The sequence below is a fragment of the Rhinolophus ferrumequinum genome, chromosome 24 (assembly GCF_004115265.2).
Source record: "Rhinolophus ferrumequinum isolate MPI-CBG mRhiFer1 chromosome 24, mRhiFer1_v1.p, whole genome shotgun sequence".
In the NCBI taxonomy this organism is placed as follows: Eukaryota; Metazoa; Chordata; class Mammalia; order Chiroptera; family Rhinolophidae; genus Rhinolophus; species Rhinolophus ferrumequinum.
Window position 1 is genome coordinate 28,561,707 of NC_046307.1, and position 22,350 is coordinate 28,584,056.

The 22,350-nt window shown below is 39.7% G+C and overlaps 1 protein-coding gene across 10 annotated transcripts in view; it reads right to left on the reverse strand.

Annotated features, from left to right (window-relative positions):
* Positions 1-22,350, reverse strand: part of EBF1 (EBF transcription factor 1) — a 379,176-nt gene that overhangs the window by 70,269 nt on the left and 286,557 nt on the right. For all 10 annotated transcript variants that reach the window (XM_033096242.1, XM_033096250.1, XM_033096245.1 and 7 more), the window contains exon 10: positions 9,374-9,500. In XM_033096242.1, coding sequence (XP_032952133.1) covers positions 9,374-9,500 — 127 coding nt within the window. The remainder of the gene's footprint in view (positions 1-9,373; positions 9,501-22,350) is intronic.

Genomic DNA, 22,350 nt, shown 5'->3' on the forward strand with positions numbered 1-22,350 from the left:
TATTGACTCCCTCCCCAGAGGTAGTTCATGTTGAAAACAAACATCTCTACGCTGTAGCTGAATGTACGTTTGGGAGCTGATCTCAACCTCTGAAACATCAGGCCCTCGGAGCTATGTAGACTCAGGGGCACTCCTCCCCTCTGCAGTCTAAAATCTCAGTGTACCTGAGTTGGGCGTGGCTGATGAATCCCAACCAATGTGGCCACCCAAGAATGTGGATATAGGTGTTTTAGGAATGAAAAGAGACAAGAACCCAAATTCAAGGTATCTATGCTTTAACAAGAAAATAAGGATGTATCTCATTATAAGATTCAGCTGAGGTGTAAAATGATTATCAAAGACTGAAAGTGTTTTACATTCATCGCACTCTGATGTTTATGATATACTGTTAAGGGGAAAAACAAATTAGAATTATGAAATTACATAATTACAATTAGAATTATGTAAGGTATCACCCTATTTTGGTAATGAGGTAGATATATGCATAGGAAAAAGATAAGATATATGCCATTAAAAATAATATTAACAGCGAATAGTTATTGAGTGTTTATGTTTAAAGAACTGGTAGAAATGTAGGCAATTGTACTATTACTTTAATTTCTAGGGATGCTTTCTAACTTATGTCAAGTCAGTATGTACCACTTTGCAATAAAGAAAGAAAAACAAGTTTTAATGCTCTAGTGGGCGCCATATCACTTAGTTAACAAAGAACAAAAAGCCTAGCATCCATACCACTGCAAACATGGACAAATAAACCAGAAAACAATCCTCCATCAAATATGTGGAATAAATCTTAGGAAAGGAGAAAAAGAAAGAAATTTAGTTTAGGATCCCTCCCACCCACCCCCCGACCCCTGACCCACGATCCCTAGGATATTAGAGAAAGTTTCAACATATGCAGTTTAAAAACTGAAGGGTTAATTTATCATGATGCTGGGGGAAAAAAACAAAAACAAAAGCCTTGAAAACCTCCAAATAGTTTATTGGCTTAGAAAACCAAATCATGTTATATCATACTAAACAGATTAGCGGTTCAAGACTTTATAGTATTGCATTACATTGGCAAGAATACATATAAAGCTCAATTTCTACCTTTATTGTTAATAGCTTTCTAATCCCTGACCAGAAATTTATAGTTTAGAAATGGCAACACATCTTAAAGATTAAAGCCATGTGACAAATAGTTCATGTCCCTTAATAACCAAATCACATGCCTTAGATTGGGGAAGCTTATCTGCCTTTCCTTCTATACAGTTTCATTGGTAGGAAATACTTTATATCCCTATTACATGAATGATGAATGGGACCGTTGGTTATGGTCTGTTATTTGCTTGGCTGTAGTCAATATGTTTTCTTTGGACAGGGATTTCTGTGATTTATCTCTCTCCCGGCCTTATCACTTATTAACTCTGGGCAGACAGGAAAAAGCCAAGGCTGTATATAAGGCCTAGTGGCCATTTAGACCTCTAATGTCAGTGAAAATATCCCTTTTAATGATCCTGTTACACTAGCTACTCAAGTTTTGATTACACTCCACTCCAAATAGGAAATAAAGGTCATATTTCTTGGAAAGTATGTACATAAAATATGCAAAATAATATGCTTCCTTCAGACCAGCTTTATTCTTTGCAGAAACGGCTTTCATTTTACAGATGTCACAGAAGCACAATGGGTACTTTTAGTGATTTTTATTGCTGTTGTCCCCGTTATGGCACCAACAGTGTTTAACTTTACAAATGCCAGCGGGTTCAGGATTACCAAGCCCATCAACATATATCAGATCAAGAGCAATCATATTTTGTGAAGAAATTCTCTTCAGTGGAGGAGAGGCTTGGGACCTACCCTTTGGATCACAAAAGCAAAAAGAATAAACATTCCCTCTGCCTTGAATTCTTTTCTTTGTGTATATATGGCTCGTTTGGAATAATATTCAAGACATGTGAACAGGAGAAGCCTGTTAATTTTCCTTTCTTCTTGGGTCTTTTCCAATTAGGACGCAGCTAAGGCAGAACTGCTAGTCAAGTGTTCATTACACAGCCCTCTCTCAGCTGAACCCTAAGTGAAAACAATTTGATATACATATACATATATAAAGCCCACACATTCTTGCCTTCTTTTCCCCAATTCCTCCTGAGTTTGCTTAGGCTCATCTTTATAACAACATATGTGTAGACCGTTACCCTTTGCAATCATTTTCATGCCCATTCTTTCATTAATACAAGACCCTTGGGATGCCCAGAAGAGAAATGGCTCCACCACCCATTCAACTAAAAACCTAACCCCACTGTCTCCCTCACCACCAAATCCAACTCATCTCTAGCTTCTGTCCATTCTTCCTTTTAAATACCTCTTGAGTCTTCTTACTTTATTCCATCTCCACCCAAGTCAAATGCTTCTTCCCACACGACTACAATGGCATCCTAACAGGTCTGCTAACACCATTCTAGTTTCTTACGCTCCATCCAGCCAGTTTTTTGTTGTTGTTCTTTTGTGTGTGTGTGTTTTTTTTTCAAAATGAAAATCTGGTCATGTCCACTTATCATTCCTGACACTTTAAGGACTGCCCATTGCTCTTAAGATGACAACTAAACCCTACCCATGGCTTACAAGGCGTTGCATAGGCTTATCCCTGCCCACTTCTCCAGGCTTCTCCCTCACCATTCTCCTCCTCTCTTGAGTTGTCAGCTGTCTTGAAATTTTTACAGCTTTCCAGGATGCCACATTTCCTCCCATTCAATGCCTTCTTATATACTTCTCTCTGCTGGAACATTCATTGTCTTTCCCCAAACCCACCCTACCACGACCTTTCTGTAATGGCCAGGTTAACTTTCAATCACCCTTCTAACCTCAGCTGATGGATCTTTATCTGAGGAAAAAGTATCTCTAACTGACCAGTCGGGGTTCCTTTGTCATATACTTGTCTGAAACTCTGTTTCTGTTTTTTTTTTTTCTGGGCAATTACCAGGTTTGAAATAAACGTATGAACATCCATGTTCCCTCTTAGACTATAAGAACAAGGTTTTGTTTGCCACTGATTTAGAACATTGCCTAGAACTGGTTTATAACGTTGCCTAGAATACAACAGGCAATCCACAAATATTTGTGAGATAAGTGAATGACGTAACAAAAGAAGGTAGTAAAACAGAATTAGAGCTCAGGGTTTGTTTTGTTTTGTTTTGTTTTCATCTCTACTCTAATACCTAGAAAAAAACAATTTCTTTAATCAAATGAAAGCTGGTACAGACATAATGCCTATAAAAATGTGCTCTAATGACCAATTCTTTGGAATTTTCAAGAGAAACATTCCCATTGTCTGCCTCTCTCTTTTTGAATTTACTTTTGGAGAGCACTCATACTATACCAAACACTGTCACGAGCGCATTATATATACTGACCTATTTACTCCTCAGGTGCAGGTACTGTGAAAATATCCTCATTTCACGGATGAAAAAAATAAAGAGTACTTATAATATAGAGCCAACCCCATTTTTTCTTTAACAGCAACTCCAACTACTATGTTCTCTACATGTGAAACTTCAAGTGAAAGGGATAGATTCTTAATTAACAGCTCTTATTTACATTCCGTGTCATCTAGAGTACAAAAATCAATGAAGACCCATTGATCCTGGGCAATATGTCAATCAGTTATTAGAGAACACCTACTGCTAGAAAGATACTGAGTCAAGGTGCTTCAACACAGTGTGCAAAGCAGTATAAGATCAGGGAAGGGTAGCTCTTTCTTCATGGAGCTGGTGGACTTTTTGTGATGTCTCTAAGAACAGAAGGAGCAAGCTAAGGGCATAAGGGAGTGAATGATGAATAAGTGGCCTAAGCACAGGTGACAGAAATGATCCAAGAACAGAAACTCTTCCAGTCAATCAAGATGAGCCACAGAGAATATCAAAGTCACCTAGTGCAATTGGCTCGTTTTACAATGAAGAAACTGGAGTCCAGAGCATGTAAGCAACGTGCCCTCTGTCTCACAGCCAGTAAGTAGCAGAGCTGGGGGTGGAACACAGACCTCCTTGTTCTCAGCCCGGTGCTCTGTCCACTACACTACAGTGGCCAGAGAACGCTTCAGAGGGGAAATAGAGTTTGAACTGGATCTTATAGGAGGAATTACCATGTCCACAGTTGCTAAATATGGAGTGAGCTTGAGGCACAGTGAGGAGACGGGTTTGAATGGAGCTGAGAAAGCACTGGGCCCAGAGCACAGTGAGCTGTGAACGCCACACCTTGGGGTTTGGGCCCCACCTGACACACAGTGAGCAAATAGGGAAAGTTTCTCAGCAGGGTCATGTTGGGAAAGTGGCTTTTCGGAAGCTTAATCTGGCAGTGAATTAGTGTAAGAAGGGCTAAAGAACTTGAGATTCATTAGGTGCAAACGCTCCACTTCTCCCCTAAAAGTGATGACTGTTTATCCCCAGTTGTGGCAGCTTTCATTCATGGAGGAGGTGTTTAAGAATTAGAAACAGAGCTTTCTGGCCTGAAACCTCCCGAACCTGGAGTTGAAGCTGATTATAACCTAAACATCTTTGGGGAGCGCTGGGGATAGGCTGTACCCAGGTTACTATGGCCTCCAGGGGCGCGGTTACAGTTTGGGATGGAAACAAGAGGACAGGCATGCGTTCTTCCTGAAAAATCAACACCAGAGAACTTTCTAAATCAGGGCTGCCGAAGTATAATATTTGTTATTTGAAGCCATTCCTGAGAAAACATTTGTTATATCAAAATTCTTATATTCACATTTATAAATGCTGTGTAATGCTTTGCTCTTTTTAATTATAGTGGATTGGTGTTACTTGTTTCTTTAATTTACTGATGCCTACACTTTTGTTACTAAAATTCCTAAAGGACATTTCTTAGAGCTCTAGGGAAATGCCGGAGAAGATAAACACTACAATGTAAAATATTTACACCATGGTAGGGACTCAGCAACAAATGAATGAATGAGTAATAAAAGTGGCCATCAGTAATTAAGGCAAACTACCAATATCTCGCTAGGTGCTCATGGTAGCTCATGTTAGATGCTTTACATACATTTCCCTGTTATTAAAATGAACTCTGGCAAGATATTATTCCCCTGTAAAGATGAGGCAACTGTGGTTCAGAGTCATCAATGTCCCCAAAATAACCTCTCTAGCAAGTGGTAGGGCTGAGAGTTTGATTTACCTCCACCATCTCTTGACCACAAGAACTCAATCACTATGCTACCCTGTCCCCTTGGAAACGAGGGAGGAAACAATAGGGGTGAGGATAAAGTGGGGAAAGGAAGGAGGAAGATGGGAGGGAGAGGGAAAAGGAAGAACACAAGAGGAATGGGGAGAAAAAGGAAAACTTGAAAGGCGTGGTACATGTCATCGAGTTTCACAGCATATTCAGCTGAAATGGCCCCTTCTACATGCAAAGCTATTTTGGGCCTGAGGTACAAACAGGAAGCATTTCCAGGAAGAATGTTTTTCAAAGTTAATTCTGGGACTAATATACAGGATTTTGGTATAGTCCTTGTATAGGGACAGGACGTTTGGTGAACAATGTTTAGAGCGGGAGGACCTGGAAGTTGAAATGATCCGCCAAGTGACCTAACCCAACCTCTGAGCTGTGACATGATCATCCCCGGGGGCATTCACCAACTTTTCAGGGAGTAGGCAGTATATACCTCTCCTAGACTGGGGTAGACCTCAACTGGGCAAACATCATCTTGGTGGCCCAATTTGTCCATGCTATTTTCCCTAACGTTAGCAGACCCTCCAATGGAAAAGCTGTATTTGGATTTGGCCACGTATCGGGAAAACCAATTCTAAGAACTTTGAAGACGCAGCTAAAGGCTCCAAAGAGTCTTTTATCAGCTCCTAAGGTTACTTAAAGCTTAGCAGGAGAGATTACACTTCTAAAAGATCCAGGTGATGTGAAGATGTAACAGTTGCAGGAAGTAAGCTGTGAGAAAAACAATGGTATTGGGGAGACCACCCCGCTCCATGGCACGGGTGGTTTATGGTGGGTTTACTATTGTACTGGCTGACCAGACACATGATTAGAGGGCTTTGAAAACAGTCCTGTCTTTGGAAAAGGTTTATATTTCCTTCCATTAGAAAACATTATTTAAAATGTAAAGTCAGCCTTTCCCAACATTCACAGAAGAATAACTGGTCACAATAAATAAGATTTGGGAAGTGCTATTGAGCTTTTTGTTCTGATCACATTGGGATTCACTCTACTCCTTCCCTCTGGATGGGCAAACACAAGAGACCTGCACATCTGGCAGCTAAGAATTCCTCAGGTTGCCCTTGTCTGAAGAACTGAGGACAGAGAGCTGCACCCACAGTCTTCACAAGTGGAGCCAGCTTGCAGGCAATCTGTGTTTAGTCAAATACTTTCCTCCCACCCCCCAAAAGTCTGCCTTTATTTGCATAGATTAGGTCATGCTGTTCCTGTCTCAGTTTTTTTTCTTTTTTTTAAACGATTATGGATTTTTATCCACATACACACACCCAAACTTACACACGCTCAGAAAGCAGCAACAGTGCCTTAGTTTGGAGTATTTTTGAGTCTTAGGAGATTTCCTTTTTTTATAGGAAAAAATTCCAAGTGACATTCCATTAAGAAACAGGAGAACTGGTTCCCCATCCAGAAAAGCAAGCCTCACATCTTGAAACGCTGAGGACGTTGAAGAAAATGAAGTGTGAGCTTCTGTGGGCAGATAGAAGAGGAGGGCTGCACATTTGCAAGGACCTGAGAGCAGTTGTTCAGGTATAAAGAACAGAGAGGTTTTACGACGCATCTCTATGCCTTCGCTCGTAAATGGTGACAAGCAGAGAGGTAAACTGAGTAAGTGGCAGGAGCTGGCAGCACCCACCATAAACAAATGACCTTGGTAGGGGTCTTTAATGCTAGTGATCAAGAGGCTCATGTGTGGTTCACCAATGAACAGAGATTTCCGTTAGTCAGAACTGATGTGATGTCACAGTGACTTGACTGTTAACAGCCAGCTACATCAGTGGGGACGTTTGGGTGGCAATTTCTTCAAATTTTTCCTTTTCCAACATGGGGAGAGGTTAGACTCCCTCCTAGAATACTTAAAAAAAATTAAACTAAGTCTTCTTGTCTATTGCCCACAGTTCGAGGCAAGATCAGCAAAAGCACTTTTTCGTACTTCAAATTTCCTGTACACTTACACGTGTGCAGACCCACCAAGGATTCTCTCTCTCTCTCCTTACTCTGCTAGACTTGCAAATCTGCCACTTTTACCTTTGATCTTAATTCCCCTATGATACGGGTTTTCCAAGATGTGATTTCTTAAATTGACAGCAATTTTTTTTTAATGGTTAAAAAAATTCCAAATAATGATAGGTCCCTAGCTATTTTCTTTTGAGAAGTTAAGTAATTTAATGGGGATGATTTTTTTTTTTTTTAACTTTTATGGCCAGGTGGCTCAAGGGGATATTTTGTTGAACACTGATTAAAAATAATTTCTTCTAAATGAGACCTGACCACAAAAATGGAACCATTAATGGCAGGGACGTTGTCACCAAAGCGGAATCATGCCTGATTGCCTCTCGTACCTCCCACCACACAACATTTTCTTCTTCTTCTTTTTCTTCTCCTTTTCTTGTTCTTAATAGCAGAGTAAATAAGCAGCCAGCGAGCCTAAATGTTTTCGGCCAAAACCAGAGTCCAAACTCCTCAGAGAAAACATTTGGCCTCTGTGGTTTTGTAATATGTTCCAGAACACCGAGTTCAGTGAGGAACATTGTGAAAAACTCCCATCCATCGGAATGATGATGGGGAATGTTACAGTATCAGAAGTTTCAATTGGTCCTTTTCCTGCAGGCCCATAATGAGGCTTGTAAAAAAAAAAAAAAAGTGCTATGTGGAAGTTCTCATGGGAAAAATGAATGGCAAGAAATCCTAGCTTTAAAAGAAACAGCTAATCTGCTAGTTTGATTGTTCTTCAAAACTTATGCTGAACCAATGAGCCTAATTAAAAACACTTGGCCTACTTCTATAAAGCATCATAGCTTTCTCTATGCTTCGTTTGTGTACACCACAAAACTCCAGATAGACTATTATTTTTTTCGAGTGCTTACTAACAAAGTGCTGACTTTGTTGGGATGGCTGAGCTAATTTCTTGAACTCAGTGTGAAACCTTAGCTAAACAAAATTGTGGTAATTTTCCTTAATTTGTAAAAGTGATTGGAGTGCAAACAAAATTTTCCTCTTGGGTCAATCCTATAATTTTCAATTAACTAAAACTAATCGTCAGGCAGGCACCAAACCTGCATTTTGTTTAAAGGGCTGGGAGGCATTTCCAAGGGTCAGGATGCATTAATTGTTTTTATAATTTTGAGAGAGAGAGAGAGAGAGACACTAAGAAGCACGGTTGGTTTTGTTTCTAGTATTAAAGTACAAAAGGAAAAGATGCTTTGAGGTAAAATGTCACAGCAAAATAAAACGTGTCCATTTACCTGTATGGTTATAATTAGGACGTGTTAACAGAGTTCTCTCCACTGTACTGGGTCTTTACTGAATGAAGAGAGAAACATGGGCCCAGTTCCTGGAGACAGCAACATAAAGATGATAGCTACTCAGCAGAAGGTCTCAAATGCCAGGGTCCCAGGGTGGTCCCTGGACCAGCACCACCAGCCTCACCTAGGAGCCTGTTAGAAATGCAGCCTCAGGTCCCACCCAGAGCTACTGAATCAGAATCTGAATTGTAAACAGGTCCCTGAATGTGCAGTTTGCACATTAGGATCTGAGGATCTTTGAAAGTATACACTGGGCACCCAGACCTTGCACTGGATGTATTTCCACAGAGAACCTGTCTGGTTCTCTCCATTGATGAGAGGGAATTCACATTCACCCTGTAACCCTAGCTTCTTACCGCAAGGCAGGTCCATGTGCCAACTGCAGCTTACAGGGGAAGAAAGCACCAACCCGGAATTAAATATGGAAACTACCAATTGTCTCTCACAAAAACACTATGACCAGGCTGGAAGAAAGAGGTACTGTTCATGAAAGCTCATCCCTCTCCATAAAGCCAACAAACCACCATGCAGATGCCTTAACATCCAGAGAAACTCATGACTGTCTAGTACTTCTTTCTCCTTCCCTTATTTCTCATGCTGCTTTTTTAGGTATCCAACTAATGAGTTCGACTGATCCTGTTATTCAACATGGACACTTACGTGATTTCTTAAATAACAATATTAGCAGTACCTCATTGGTCATGCATGTGGTGAAATGGAGGAAGAAAGCAAGCAATGTGAACAGAAACAGGATTTAAAACTAACATACACACATATACATACAAGGTCAAGTGAAAGAGCCACAAGGCCAAGGCAGCTCTGTGTTCACCACCGGCCGCGGTTCTTACCTGTGTAAATGAATCTTCCCGGAGTTCCTTTGCAGAACTGTTTGGATTTGTAGGACAATGTGACTTCTACGACACCAGGGATGTGCCGCGGAGGGGTCTGCACACGGATGGCATGAGGAGTAATCAACTAGGGGAAACATTTGGGGGGGAGACGGTCATTGCAATATGTAAAGGACGCATTTTGCAGCTCTCCTATCAGCTCTCAATAAACAAAGCTTTAAAACACATAGTTAACCTGTCAATGTTTAAATACAATCTTGGTGGAACCTGTATGAAAGACACTGACAACAATATTTACAAGTGCTCCGCGCACAGCCATAACAACTTTATCAGAGTTTTCCTCCACGGCAGGCACTCTGCTTCCTGGTTTGAAGAGTGAACCTGGCCTAATGAAATGATTTATCTACTACAGGATATCCTTTGGAAAATCTCTGTCTGCAGCAGACGCCCCACTCAGAGCTGAGCCCTGCCATGCCTCTCCAGAAGCTGGTGGGCCTGGTGTTTGAACTGAGCCCTTAAACATGTGGAAAACACAGAGGTAGGAAATCACTGGGCCAGGGCACCCTGATTAGCTGCAGAGCACATGTATGAAATGCCCCTGAAGACCACTTGGTACATTAACTACCAGAGGCACAATCAAAGGGCTTTAAAGGGGAAACCGAAGAACGTGCCTCCCTGGAATAGCTTATGGGTCTGGCAGAACTAAGGACTGTCCATAAAAGGGAAATTGAGAGTTGGGGAGGGGGCTGCAGAATGATCACTGGTCCATTATACAACATCACGTGCACACTGAGAAAGTTCATTTCTGAACCCTGTTGGCAATCAGATCACACTGCAGAGCAGAATTTATTTTTTATTACTCTTATCTTTGTTTATATGACTAAAATGTTATTAATGGCCATAAAACTGGCATTATCTGGTTCTTTGAAAAATTCAGCCCTGGTATTTGACTGGTTGACCTCTGATGGTGCTGGATTCTACATGTTCTCTCTCTCTGTGGTGCCTGCAGCTGACCACTGCTTGACTCCTTTTAGATTCACTTAGCTCAATATTTGTGGTACTGAGTCAGTATACAAGGGATTATCACTTGAGTGTGTACTAACTCATGTGTGTGCTGTTCTTATAGGTATAACTTAGGAAAGCGTTGTGTTTTAATGAACAAGCCAGGCCCAGTTCAAATGTTTTGCCCAGAGAATCACAGGTGACACAAGTGACATCATGAGAATCAAGGTAATACCCATGAACACCAGCCCCTGGGTCCTCCCTTGGTAAACTGTCCTAACACAAGTGGCTTGAGGAAAAGAATGTGAGAAAGTTGATACAGCTGAAGTCCACAAGTAATTTCTTTCAAATGCTTTCTTGAAACATAAAGAAAAGGCTATCTGCATAAAAATCATTTTAACTTAGTAGTTAGAAATGCCTATGTGCTTCCATAGAACGTGTGGAGCTTCAGCTTATTTGCTGGAGCCACACAAAAGATGCTTCAGTAAAACCATGCATATGAGGAATCCCTGGAGACAGTTCATTGCCATGGCTGAGAGTTTTGGAGGCCTAAGGGTTTGCCCATAGAAGCAGAAAAAATAAGCAACGTATATGTAATTTAATTTAGCCTTGATAAATCAAGATCATCATTTGGAATACCCTTTATTTATCTTGCTGCAATATAGAAAAACCTTCAGTGAGCACTGGGGCATAAAGGGTTGTTTTCCCTTACACCAAATGGCCCCCGATAGCTATTGTTTTTAAATCAGTTCCATTTTATTTAGTTTCTTTTGCACCTTCTAATCTGTAAGCATCGGAATCAGGAAACCAAGTTTACTATAGTACAGAGACTAGGAGAAGGAAAGAGGCTCTGAAGGGCAGTAAAAGATGATCTTCCCAAATCAAGTGCATATTTAATCTGAACTGCTCAGACAGCGCTGTTGCAATGTTGGGAATTAACACTCGTTGAGGTCCCAGGAGGGATCTCCTACATTCCTGAGGATGTTACTTGCAAACACTAATTTGGTAAGAACAATGGCTTGTATTATTATTCCTGTTTTGTTTTTTTTTTTGTTTTGTTTTTGAGATGTGAAAACAGAATCTTAAAATGGTTGCTTGTACAAGATCATCCTCCTTACAGCAAAAAGTGCCACTGATACAGTTCAAAAAAATGACAGGGACAAATATTTACTATCTAATCATAGAGAAGAAATTGTTATAGGGAAACTTTTTAAAGGTAGTAAGTCAGATTTTTCTGATCCAAAGACTGTGTGTGTTTTTTTCCTATCCTCATGCTATGTCCATTTTTCATTTACTGCCTGGTCCTTGGCTGTGCTTTTGATGGGGGAAGTCGCCATATTGCTGTGTTTCAAATAGGTGGTAATTCAAATGCTTGGATTTAAGAATTATTTTGGATGTACAGTAACAGTAATTCACAATAATACTTAGGAGAACTTTCACCCAGTTAGAAAATGTTTCACCTGCCCTCCTTTTTCTCAGGGGAAATAAATTTTAAAAGATGGAAGTATATTAGTAAATAAATGAGTGAAGATGTCTTTTTAAGTATAAGGACTTATTCCCTATGAGTTGCTACAGTGAGGAGCAAAATTCATGGCCTTTATGAATTGATTAGATATGACTGCAATGAAACTATTGACTTGAGAGTGGGGTGATGGCATAAAGCATTAGGTTCAGAAAACTGAAACAATTTTTCATTTACAATTTCATTTTCAATTCTAGTCAATCACCCTAACTAAAGCAGAGATTTCTTCTTGAAATCACTACCCTTCGCAAATGAGGCCGACTATGAATCATCATTAGAGAATGTATTCGTTGATGTTTTTCTTGCTGTGGATGTTAGTCTGGGAACAGTCTCTGGCATTGACACATGATATTGATGGCTTCCAGAGGAAAAATATTTTATCTAACTTTTATCAATTTGAAAGCATAGGCTTATGTACTAATCACACAAAGAATCATAGAATTTATTGCTTGAAGGAATGCTAGTTATCGTTTAAAACTAACACTCTCATTTTAACACCTAATGACACAAAAGTTCATAAAAGTCTAATGGTTTCAAAAATTGACCCAACACTTTAGGGGAAGATACAAAGGGTCTCTATCTGAAAATCTAGAACCCAAGATCGATGCCACCACCACCCCCAATCCTGGGATAAACACCCCACTTAATTCCAACCTGGTTAAACTACGGTAGCCACTCTAAGCAACAGAAGGAGGAAGGGCTCCAGGAAATCTAAATTAACACCCATCATTGGAATACCACTTTCTCAGTTTTGCCACCTCTGTATACCATCCATACAATTATGTACTTATTATTTTAAAAATTGATTGCCTTTTTGTTTAAACAATTTTTGAAGGAAACTTTCTATCACTACTGTAACTAGAACACTGGCATCCCCTGTCAAAATAAGAAGGTTTTATGTAGATGGTAATCTTAAAGTTAATATGATGTCATTAAATTCTAACTAGATAATGTTGACAGCCTGAAGGAGTTTACTGAAAACAGAGATTTGTTAGTGGTAGATATTACAGACTTATTGCCCCAAATGAGACTTTCTTCTTTAACATGAATCAGAAGGATTAAAGGAGAAACAGAAGGAGAATGACTTTCTCGCTATGTGATTCAGTTCTACTTATTGTCTATGTCGAATCCAAAAATTGTCTCCTGTACGACCAGGGACACATGCCCTATACTACTGTTCAAAGTGATTAGGGAACAGATTCATTCTTTGACTTAACTTCCTTAAATTACTAACCAAATGAGTTGAGATAAAAATAAATATTCTTTTGAAACTCTGTAGCATCTGACACTACTTTCTCCCACCTTGGAAGTCTCCACTATTTTCAGTTCTGTGACACTAAATATAGGACGGACGACTTGCAATGTGGCTAAGGGCTACCAAAGCACTTTCACGTTCACTACTTTTTAAACCCATCCTTATGAGGTATGTATTCCAGATGAGAAAAATTGACAGGCAAGTTAACCAAAATTATTTGAAACACTAGGAAGGAAACCAGTATCTTATGCCTGTAAATAAGTGTTTTTCAGCCCTCTTCTCTTATTCATTGGTTCCTGTCTTCCTCATTTGCCAACTTTTCCTTTCTGCCAAATTGTTAATTGTAGAAATTTCACAAGTTTTGCTATGTATTTTCTTCTATTATTTGCCTAACATTTCTTGAGTTCATTGGCTCAACCACCTCAGCCAAATTCACTTCCAAATCTACCCCTGTAGCTTGGATCTCTTTGGCCGAGCACCAAAATTTTCTTAGCAACAGAGTAACAGAATCTCCAAACATGTCAAATGGCCACCTCAGTCTCAATATGACCCAAGCTAAATTGATCATCTTACGAGCAATGCATTTCTTGCTCCTGTGCTCCCTCTCTCAGTTGAGGGAGTGCTATCCTTTGAATCACCCAAAACAGACAACTTGTGATAATCTGTATTCCTTTTCCCTTCAGTTTTTCTTTTAGTCATGTCGATTTCCCCCCCACTGAACTCCACCGGCTCTTTGCTTCTCCACTTTCTCCTATTCAGATTGTCACCATTTCTGCCTCAGACTATTATAATATTACCTTCTAAATGTTCTCCCTGTACTTCGACTTTCTCTGCCAGAATTGTCTTCTTCAAATACGCCTCATCATGTCATTCCTTGACTCAAAACCTCAACTGGCCCCTTTGCGTACAGTAAAGTGTATTCCAAACTCTTGGCATAATATCCAGGGTGCTCCCAGACCTGACAGCCAATCTCTCTTTCTAGTCAAACTTCCCACTTTGCCTGTTAACATTCTGGAGAGCAGAGCATGTGCTACATAAAAGCACCATACCCATGCCTGACATCTTGGCTTTGTTCACGCCATTGCTTGCCTAAGCATTCCCCTACTCATAGTCCACTTCTTCTTCTAGAACTTGATCACATGATCTGTCTTCCAAAAGTTCTCCCTGACTCTTAACAGTCAGAGTTACCTGCACCTGGGTAAGAATTTATATAATTACGGTACTTATACTATAACACTTAGCATCCTGTTTTCTTTGTGCCACAAAGACTTTCCTACAATCTGTCTCCCATTAGACAGTCCCTGAGATCAGGTGACAGGATCTAATTGATATGTGTATATCCTCTAAAGTATTTAACTTTACACGCAAGCCTTACATACAGGATATTTCCAAAATACTTCTGGAATACTTACATAAATTAGGTCAGAATTCTACTAGATGTTTCACTCCATTAGATGCAGTAATCCCTATTCATAAGAACCCACTGCTCCTAACCTGATAATATTTAGCTCTCATTCTCTAAGTGTCTCTTAAAATTAATTATCCAATGGGCCCAGCACTCAGGTCCCTGCATGAGACCACTACTCAAATTTCATCTAAGTAGTAAAAAAGAAGAGGATGTCTAAACAAGTCTGTGACTCCAGTGAGATGGGATAAGATGAAATGAAGAAAAAAAAAGGTTAAGAAAGTAATACTAACAAAATAGCCCACAAAAGGTCAATGCTAAATGTTGACAGTGTTTATTTCTGAATGGATGTGATTCGTCTTCTCTCTCACTCTTTTCCTCCTATGTGTGTATATTTGTGTGTGTATTTGTATGTGTGTGTATGTGTGTGTGTGCACATGCACACATATATGTGTGTGCTTGCACAGGAAATAAGAATCATATAAATAATTCTGGAATAAATAAATTCATACATTTGCAGGTATTACTTTTATTATGAAAAATATTACTAAAGATCAAAAGTAGACTAACATTAGGTTTGTGTAATATGTATTGCATGTGATTATATAGGAAGTAGATATATATTTGCACGAAAGAAAGACTAAAAGGAAAATGGTCAAAGTGTCAAGAGAAGTTACCACTGGATAGTAAAGTTACCAAGGTAAAGTGTATTTTTCTCTGCCTACCTGAGTTCTCTAACTTCTCAAACATAAAAATCCGAAGAAATCATTGTTAAAATCAGAAGAGATCATTGCTAAGTGTGGCATTACAATGAAAGAAGCACATATGGGCTCTGCAAGTCCCCAGGAGAGGTTGCCAGCACACGAAGGACACGCCGGCTGAGGTAATCATGTTCCCTCAGAGCTGCCTGCATGAGCATTTTCTCTTCTCCAGAGTCAGACCGCAAGAGAGGAGTACTGCGGTGGTCGCCCAGGTGGGGCACGCTCACGGTGGCCTCTGGATACAAAGGGAAGCTGCTGTGGCTGTGACAGAGATGGAGCCCAGACACAGGGGTGGTGGATGGGCACTGTTCTCCACAGAAGTGCAAGACAAAGGAAAGAGGAATTCCCATGGATGCACAGAAGTTGGGAGAGAGGGGGTGAATGGATGCAAAGCTCCAAAGAGGCGGTCTGCAAAGTGCAGAAGCCGGAAGAGTGGCTCGGGAGAGGACGACCTCCAGATGGTTGTCACCAAAGCCTCTTGCAGTATCAAAATTAAGCCCTGCATGGTAGGGAAGTGCGAGTACCTAGTATTTTAAGATACATGTGAATAGAGAAAGGTAGAATTCTGGGGGAAAGGGCAAGTCTTGGGAACTACTTTCGTCTCTGAGACCCAGTAGCACTCATTGTCTGTGTCACTAGCTCACACTAAACAGACAGTGGTGATGACCTCGATGGTGATTTCTGCAGCACTGACCTTTCTCTGACTTTTAACTACGTGCCAAGTACTATACAAAGCTCCTTCGGTGTCTTCTGTCCTGTACTAGTAGGGGCAGGTGTGGGCATTAGCTGGCTCACAGATGAGAAAAATTAGTTTCAGGAAAATGAAGAAATATGATCAAGGGACCAATCAAAAGTGGCCAGCCTGCCTAGTGACTACCATTATACAACCAAGGTATCCGTGGTGTCCCTCTGCGCTACGATGTACTGTTTCCCCACAATTGTCGGTACGTGTACTCCCCGACCAGTGGGTTCTCAGAGTCTCCAGCACCCTGAAAGCTTCTGGAAACATAGTAGACACTCACATTGGTGAGAAGTTAGCTGAGAATTATTTCCCAGCAAAATAGAACAAACAAACAAAAAAACCATTCCAAGATAAGTCTTTATGCATATTTTCCAACCAATTGGTCTATATGAAATAAATGCAAATTGAAGTTCCAAGCCACAAAGCCAAAAAAATAACTGGGATTACTAGAAAGCACACCAGTCATTTTTCATTATTAGCTGTAGGATTTAATATTTTAGCCATATTCACTTTCAACATTAAAATGCTTTTTTTTTTTTAAATAAAGCCCAAAATAAGCAAAATAAATAAAGGGGTAAAAGGAAAGAAAGGTTTCTTTTCTGGAAAAATAATTAACACTTATGACCAGAAAAAGCCTAACGTGAACTCTGGTACAGTGATTTTTTTCGGTGTCACTCATCCAAGCGACTGGGTTCTAAGGATGGCCGGTCCATTCACCCATTGTCACCCTCTGTGCCTCAGTTTACTCATCGCATACTGCACCGGCCTATCTACTCTATGGCAGCACTTATAATAACGTTAAATATGCTTTGTGTTTGGGTAGAGCTTCTCTAGGGACCCTAAAGCACTTTCCAGATTAATTTTTTAATTTATGTATTAATAATTCTCACAGCATTCTCCCTCCTCCTCAATTAGGATAACAATATCCATCTCTTTTGAGATAGGCAGGGGGTGTTGAGTGATGGACATGAAGCAGACACTTAAATAAGGAAACTGGAACATAAAAGCATAATTAAAGCTTCACAACCAAATCATCTAAGGATTTTTAAAGACACTACAGTAGTAGTGACCAAACAAGCAAATTTATATTTCCTCCGCTCTGGAACATTCATCTTTCTATAGTTAAAGATGGCATTTAAAAAATATTATTTTCTGGAGTTCCCAAAGGAAGTTGAAATATGAAAAGAGTATATTCATGGTAACTGCACTGGCAGAACCTCCATATTATCTCTCTATTCCCTTGAAGTGGATACAACATAAATCAGGGAATGCCAGCTCTTCTGAGGTCCTCAGTGTATTTTGGTTTGTTCCCTAATCAGAGTTCTCTGGGTTTCCTAACACAGATTTTTTTCATTCCCGAGAACTGCCAGTCTCAAAGGCAGTAGATGATTTCTCAGGGAACGTGAGAGAAAGCCAGTGGAGGCATTTACTGTTTCCCAAACATTCTGGTTTCCTTTTGTCCTTTCAACAAAATAACTTTAAACCAATGTTTAGCAAAATATGTTGGGTCACATGAATTCCCAAAGATAAACTTTATGTATGAATGTCAGAGGAGACTTTTGAAACTAAAGTCTCAGAAATTGAGTTAAATGGGGTATTGGAAACCTAGCTTTTGAATGAGTCAGCAGTATTTCTTCACACTGTCTGAAATTTCTCTCATGTAGACACAGACAGAGATACAGAGTGGAGAGACATAGATATGTTTTCCTGTCTGTCATCTGCATCCCAGAACGAGAATATAAGGCCCAGGAGGATATAAAGTTTGTCTTTCTTGATTTCTCTATGATGCTTCCAGTTTTACTAGTGCCTGGGAACTAGTAAGCATTCGATTAATACTTGGACACTGAATCAATCTTGTGATGCATTAACTACCAATAATAATTCGGATCAAGATTCAATAAAGTCCCTGATTAATCTACAAAGAAAGAAAAAATAATCAATACCGCCCCATTAAAAAAATCCTGTTACTAAAGAAAAATAAATAAATCTTGTTTATTGTGTCCCCACAAACGTCCTGGTACCCTCGGGAAGCATCCGCAAACATATACGGCCCAGTCCTTCTGACCAAGAAACTAACTAGGACCCTAAATCAATACAGTAAGTTGTACAAAACAAAACAGCAACAAGATCATCTTTCAAAATAACAAATTTGTGAGGGAAAAAAAGGCTAAAACAAGTATATTAGACTCCAACTACCTTTGGTTTTGTGGGTTGATTTATTTATTTATTTTTCGGTAACTTATTTTTTAAATAAACTTTCTCCAGCTCTCTTCCCAGGATGTAAACCTTGAGCCAATTGGGCACCATTAAAGACTGGATCCCATCCTGACCAGCTGGGTGAGTTCCTGAGGTCCAGAGTATTCCAGAAGGGGAGGACTGGACACTAGCAATACCAGCCCCTGTGGTTTGAAACTGCACAATGAACTCTTTCTCAAGGCTTGTTTTTCTAAATGCAGTCGTGAAGGAACATCACTGCCTACATGGGCCTACCTTAGGGGCCTGTGTTCCTGCTTGTTTGCTAGAAAATTTAAACTATAAAAGCAAAAGCAAAGCTGGACGCATTGATGGAAAAGGCTGAGTGTCTGTTATCAGAGTTGCAGGTTTGCAGGGCAGAGTCTTAGCCTATGGAATTAGGGAAAGAAAATATAAGAGCCAAAAGACTGATAGGATCTTTTAAAGCTCTTTAAGGGAAGCATATCAAGGCTATACGATACTAAACAGAGACTCATTCTAACAGTTTTTGTGGTTTAGTTCATATTTGCATACTGTATACATTGATATTTGCACACATATAAGGTAAATCCTCATCCAACATGGCCCTTCAGGAAGGGAGCGCTCCAGAAAACCCAAGTCAAACCCCTTTTAATGCTGTGCCACTATATCTGCTTTTACCGGAAGTCTTTCATGGACGCATTACACACATCCCACTGTTTTAGAGAGAATAGACTGAATATAATTGCCATCTCTCTCTCGATGACTCAGGGACACTGTCATTACGAACAGTCATTAATGGGCTGCACAGTAATATAGTTCTGCGTCTGCTTTTTAGGTTTTCCATTCCTACCCTTGACATTAAGCTGTCACTTCTGCTGTCACTGAGCCTGCTTCTAACAATCTGCCTAGTTTGCTCCTTCTAATTTGCTATGACCTGGGAACACAGATAACATAGTTTGGTAAAAACTACTGTTCTGGTGCCCTAAAGTCTGTTATTTGATAATATTTACTTTTTCTTTTTCCTTACTTCTCGTTTCATGCTGAATTTTGGCGAGTTGAGCTTATTGTAACACTCTTCTCTGGATAAATGAGGTTTTACTACGTTGTTATCAGATGATTAAGAGATGGCTCTGGAGTCAGACAGATTTTTCGGTTCAAGTCCAAGCTTTGCAAATTATCAGCTGTGGACCTTAGGAAAGTCATTCAACCTCTCTGGCCTTCAGTTTCATTACCTGGGAAGGAAGGTAGGCTAGGGAGAGGGGGCTAGCTATCTAATGACCGTTATTAGAAGGATTGATACAATGCCTGCAATGAGTTTAGGAGAAGGTCTCACTAGTATTAATCACTTAAAAAGTGTTACTTTTATTACTACTTAATCCTGACCATAACCAACAGATTTACACTAAGGTCTTTATGTGCATCCTCATTGCACAATAAATACATCTAAATATACACTACCTAACCACACATGCATTAACAAAAACTAAACTGCAATCTATCTATGTGGTAGTGACACTTTGGAGCATCATGGAATACAACAGTTGCTAATAAGGAGCATTTGAGTGAGCGAATGAATGAATGAATGAATGAAGTCGTGTTGCTCAACACTATTTTGTATCAATTTGTATAAATCAATGCCTCTGATGTGCAAGGCTCTGTGCCAGACACTGTAGGAGATCAAGCTGAATTTCACAGGGATCCTGCCTCTGAGGGACAGAGCATCAATCCCCTGAAACAACAATAAAGAAGCAAAGTTATAAGGCACATAATAAGGTAGAGATAAGGCCATGCAGGAATTTAAAAGGAAAACATTCGATCCTTGGAGCTGTGAGGAAAGATTTCACAGACAAAAGTGGTATTAATGTTTTACTGGATCTTAAAGGACAGAAGTACTGAGCATGGAAAGGAGGGAAAAGCTTTTTGGTAGGAGGAATGGCATAAGCAAGACAAGAGTGCAGAGGCAAAAACATCACTATGGGTATAAGGAACAGGGTAAGTTAAGATGGATAAAGGGCAAGGATGTTGAAAAGAAAGGGCAGAGCCTTAAGGGGGAGTGCTCCAATCCCAAACTAAGGTGCCGTGGCTTTAACAAAGAGGAACCCAGTCAGGTTGTAGAAGGAAGGAGGCTTTAGTTCAGATCGTCAGGGAACCATTCCAGCAATTAGCTCTGAGCACACGTATGAAATTAACACAGCAGGTATATTAACACTATACAGGTATCCATTTTCTTCATAAAAGTCACATGATGGCAGCCAGGTGTGAATTCTGTCTTTGCTCCATGTTAAAATTAGTAATGCATCACACTTCTGTGGTTTCCATTTTCAAGTTATAGGCACATGCATGTACCTCCTGAATGCATTGTAAACAACTAGCTGAAAATGTCATCTTAAAGTCGTTTTTGGCTATCCCATAATTATCGACATAGAGGATAAATTTCAAGTGCCCAAGTCATTAAAAATAAAAATATTGACTAAAGCATTTTTAGGAATAAGGTGAGCATGGTTGTAACTACATAACTATATTAAAAAAGGCTATTAGACTATTTTTAATCTTTTTTTTAAATATGCTGGCTCATTTGGCTCATTTAGAAATGATTCCTCATAAAAATAACTTGGGCTTGAAAGGTGTTTTTCAAAGTCGTATTCAAAGTTTAATGTAACTGATTCATTCAGACAGCTCTTTTTATTCCATACAAATAAAGCTTATAATTTTGCATTAAGTATCTTCCCCTTACTAGGTGATCAATAAGTACAAGTTCAATATAGACTTGGTAACACATGCTTAGGCAAAAGGAAGCAACTATAAAATGATTTTAAACCCATGTATTTAATCAACTTTGAATTAAATTTATACATGTAAACCTCAATACCGGTAAAATAAATGACATAGCTATTTATATTGTACCATATTTATATTATAAAATTTTGAAAGAGATGATATTAGAGATACCATCTTTTCCCACCTTTCTTAGTTTCCTTTTGGATTTTAGTGGAATTGTGTTTCTCATAGAAATGTATAGACAACAGTTGTTAGTGTCTCAATGCTATCATATATAAAATTTGGGAGCGTTTGGTAAATATATGGAATTATGTGAAGAGACTATGGAAATTTCGTGAGAAAACCTGATACAAGAGAAAGCTGGGGGCAGGGGTGGGGGGGAGTGGGAGTGAGACGGGTGTCAGGAGAACTGGGCTGTAATCCCTGTGCTGAGGAGCTAATGCCCTCCCAGGACAAGACGTTGCATGGCTCTGTAGCCTCACTTCCAAGATAAAACAGCTGCCCTTGATGACTGGAGAGGCTCCTCAAAGCCCTCCAACCTTTGTGACTCTACATGTGGCTCAGTAAAAATCAAGGCTGGACGAAAAGGCGTGGGAAACTCGCAGCGAGAACATGTGTGAATTGTAGCTATTTGTTCATTCGTTCATTCATTCATGTCACAGAAGAGCAACTACTACTTTTTGTTTACAATTCTTCCTCTGTCCTGTGTACACAAATAAGAATGGAAAGTAGAGATACATGCATGGGGAAAAGGGGGGGAAATCAAGCACTGCATTTAAAACCTCATTTTCCAACTTTTGGACCCAAGCAGGAAAATTGCTTCTCAGCCTCCAAACTGCCATTTACCCAACTATATTCATTCATAGGTCTCCCTCCCCTTGCTTCTTTTGACTTCTCCCTATCTCTGGGAATGTAGTTGAAGAAAACATCCAAATGGATGGAAATGGCAATATGTTACCCCCATGTGTGGCTAACTGCTTCACACAGTGATAAAACTCGGGCTTCTCCCATCTGAGCTAAGTGGTCCCAGCAAACTTTCAATATAGCTGTCCTACAGAATCACATGGAATCCAAAGGTGCGCTAACTAAAACTAGATGTGAAATATGACAGAAATTCTATTTGGAGCCTTGCAGCCTTAAAGAATAATGGCTCTAAATATTCCTGGTCTCATCTGAATAATACTCTGCAAATATTTCAGACGATTCTCTCATATCTATGCCAGTCCAATCACTTCATGATTGAATTCCATGACTTGATTTCATTGACATGAAATCCAAATGCACTTCAGCCATCACCA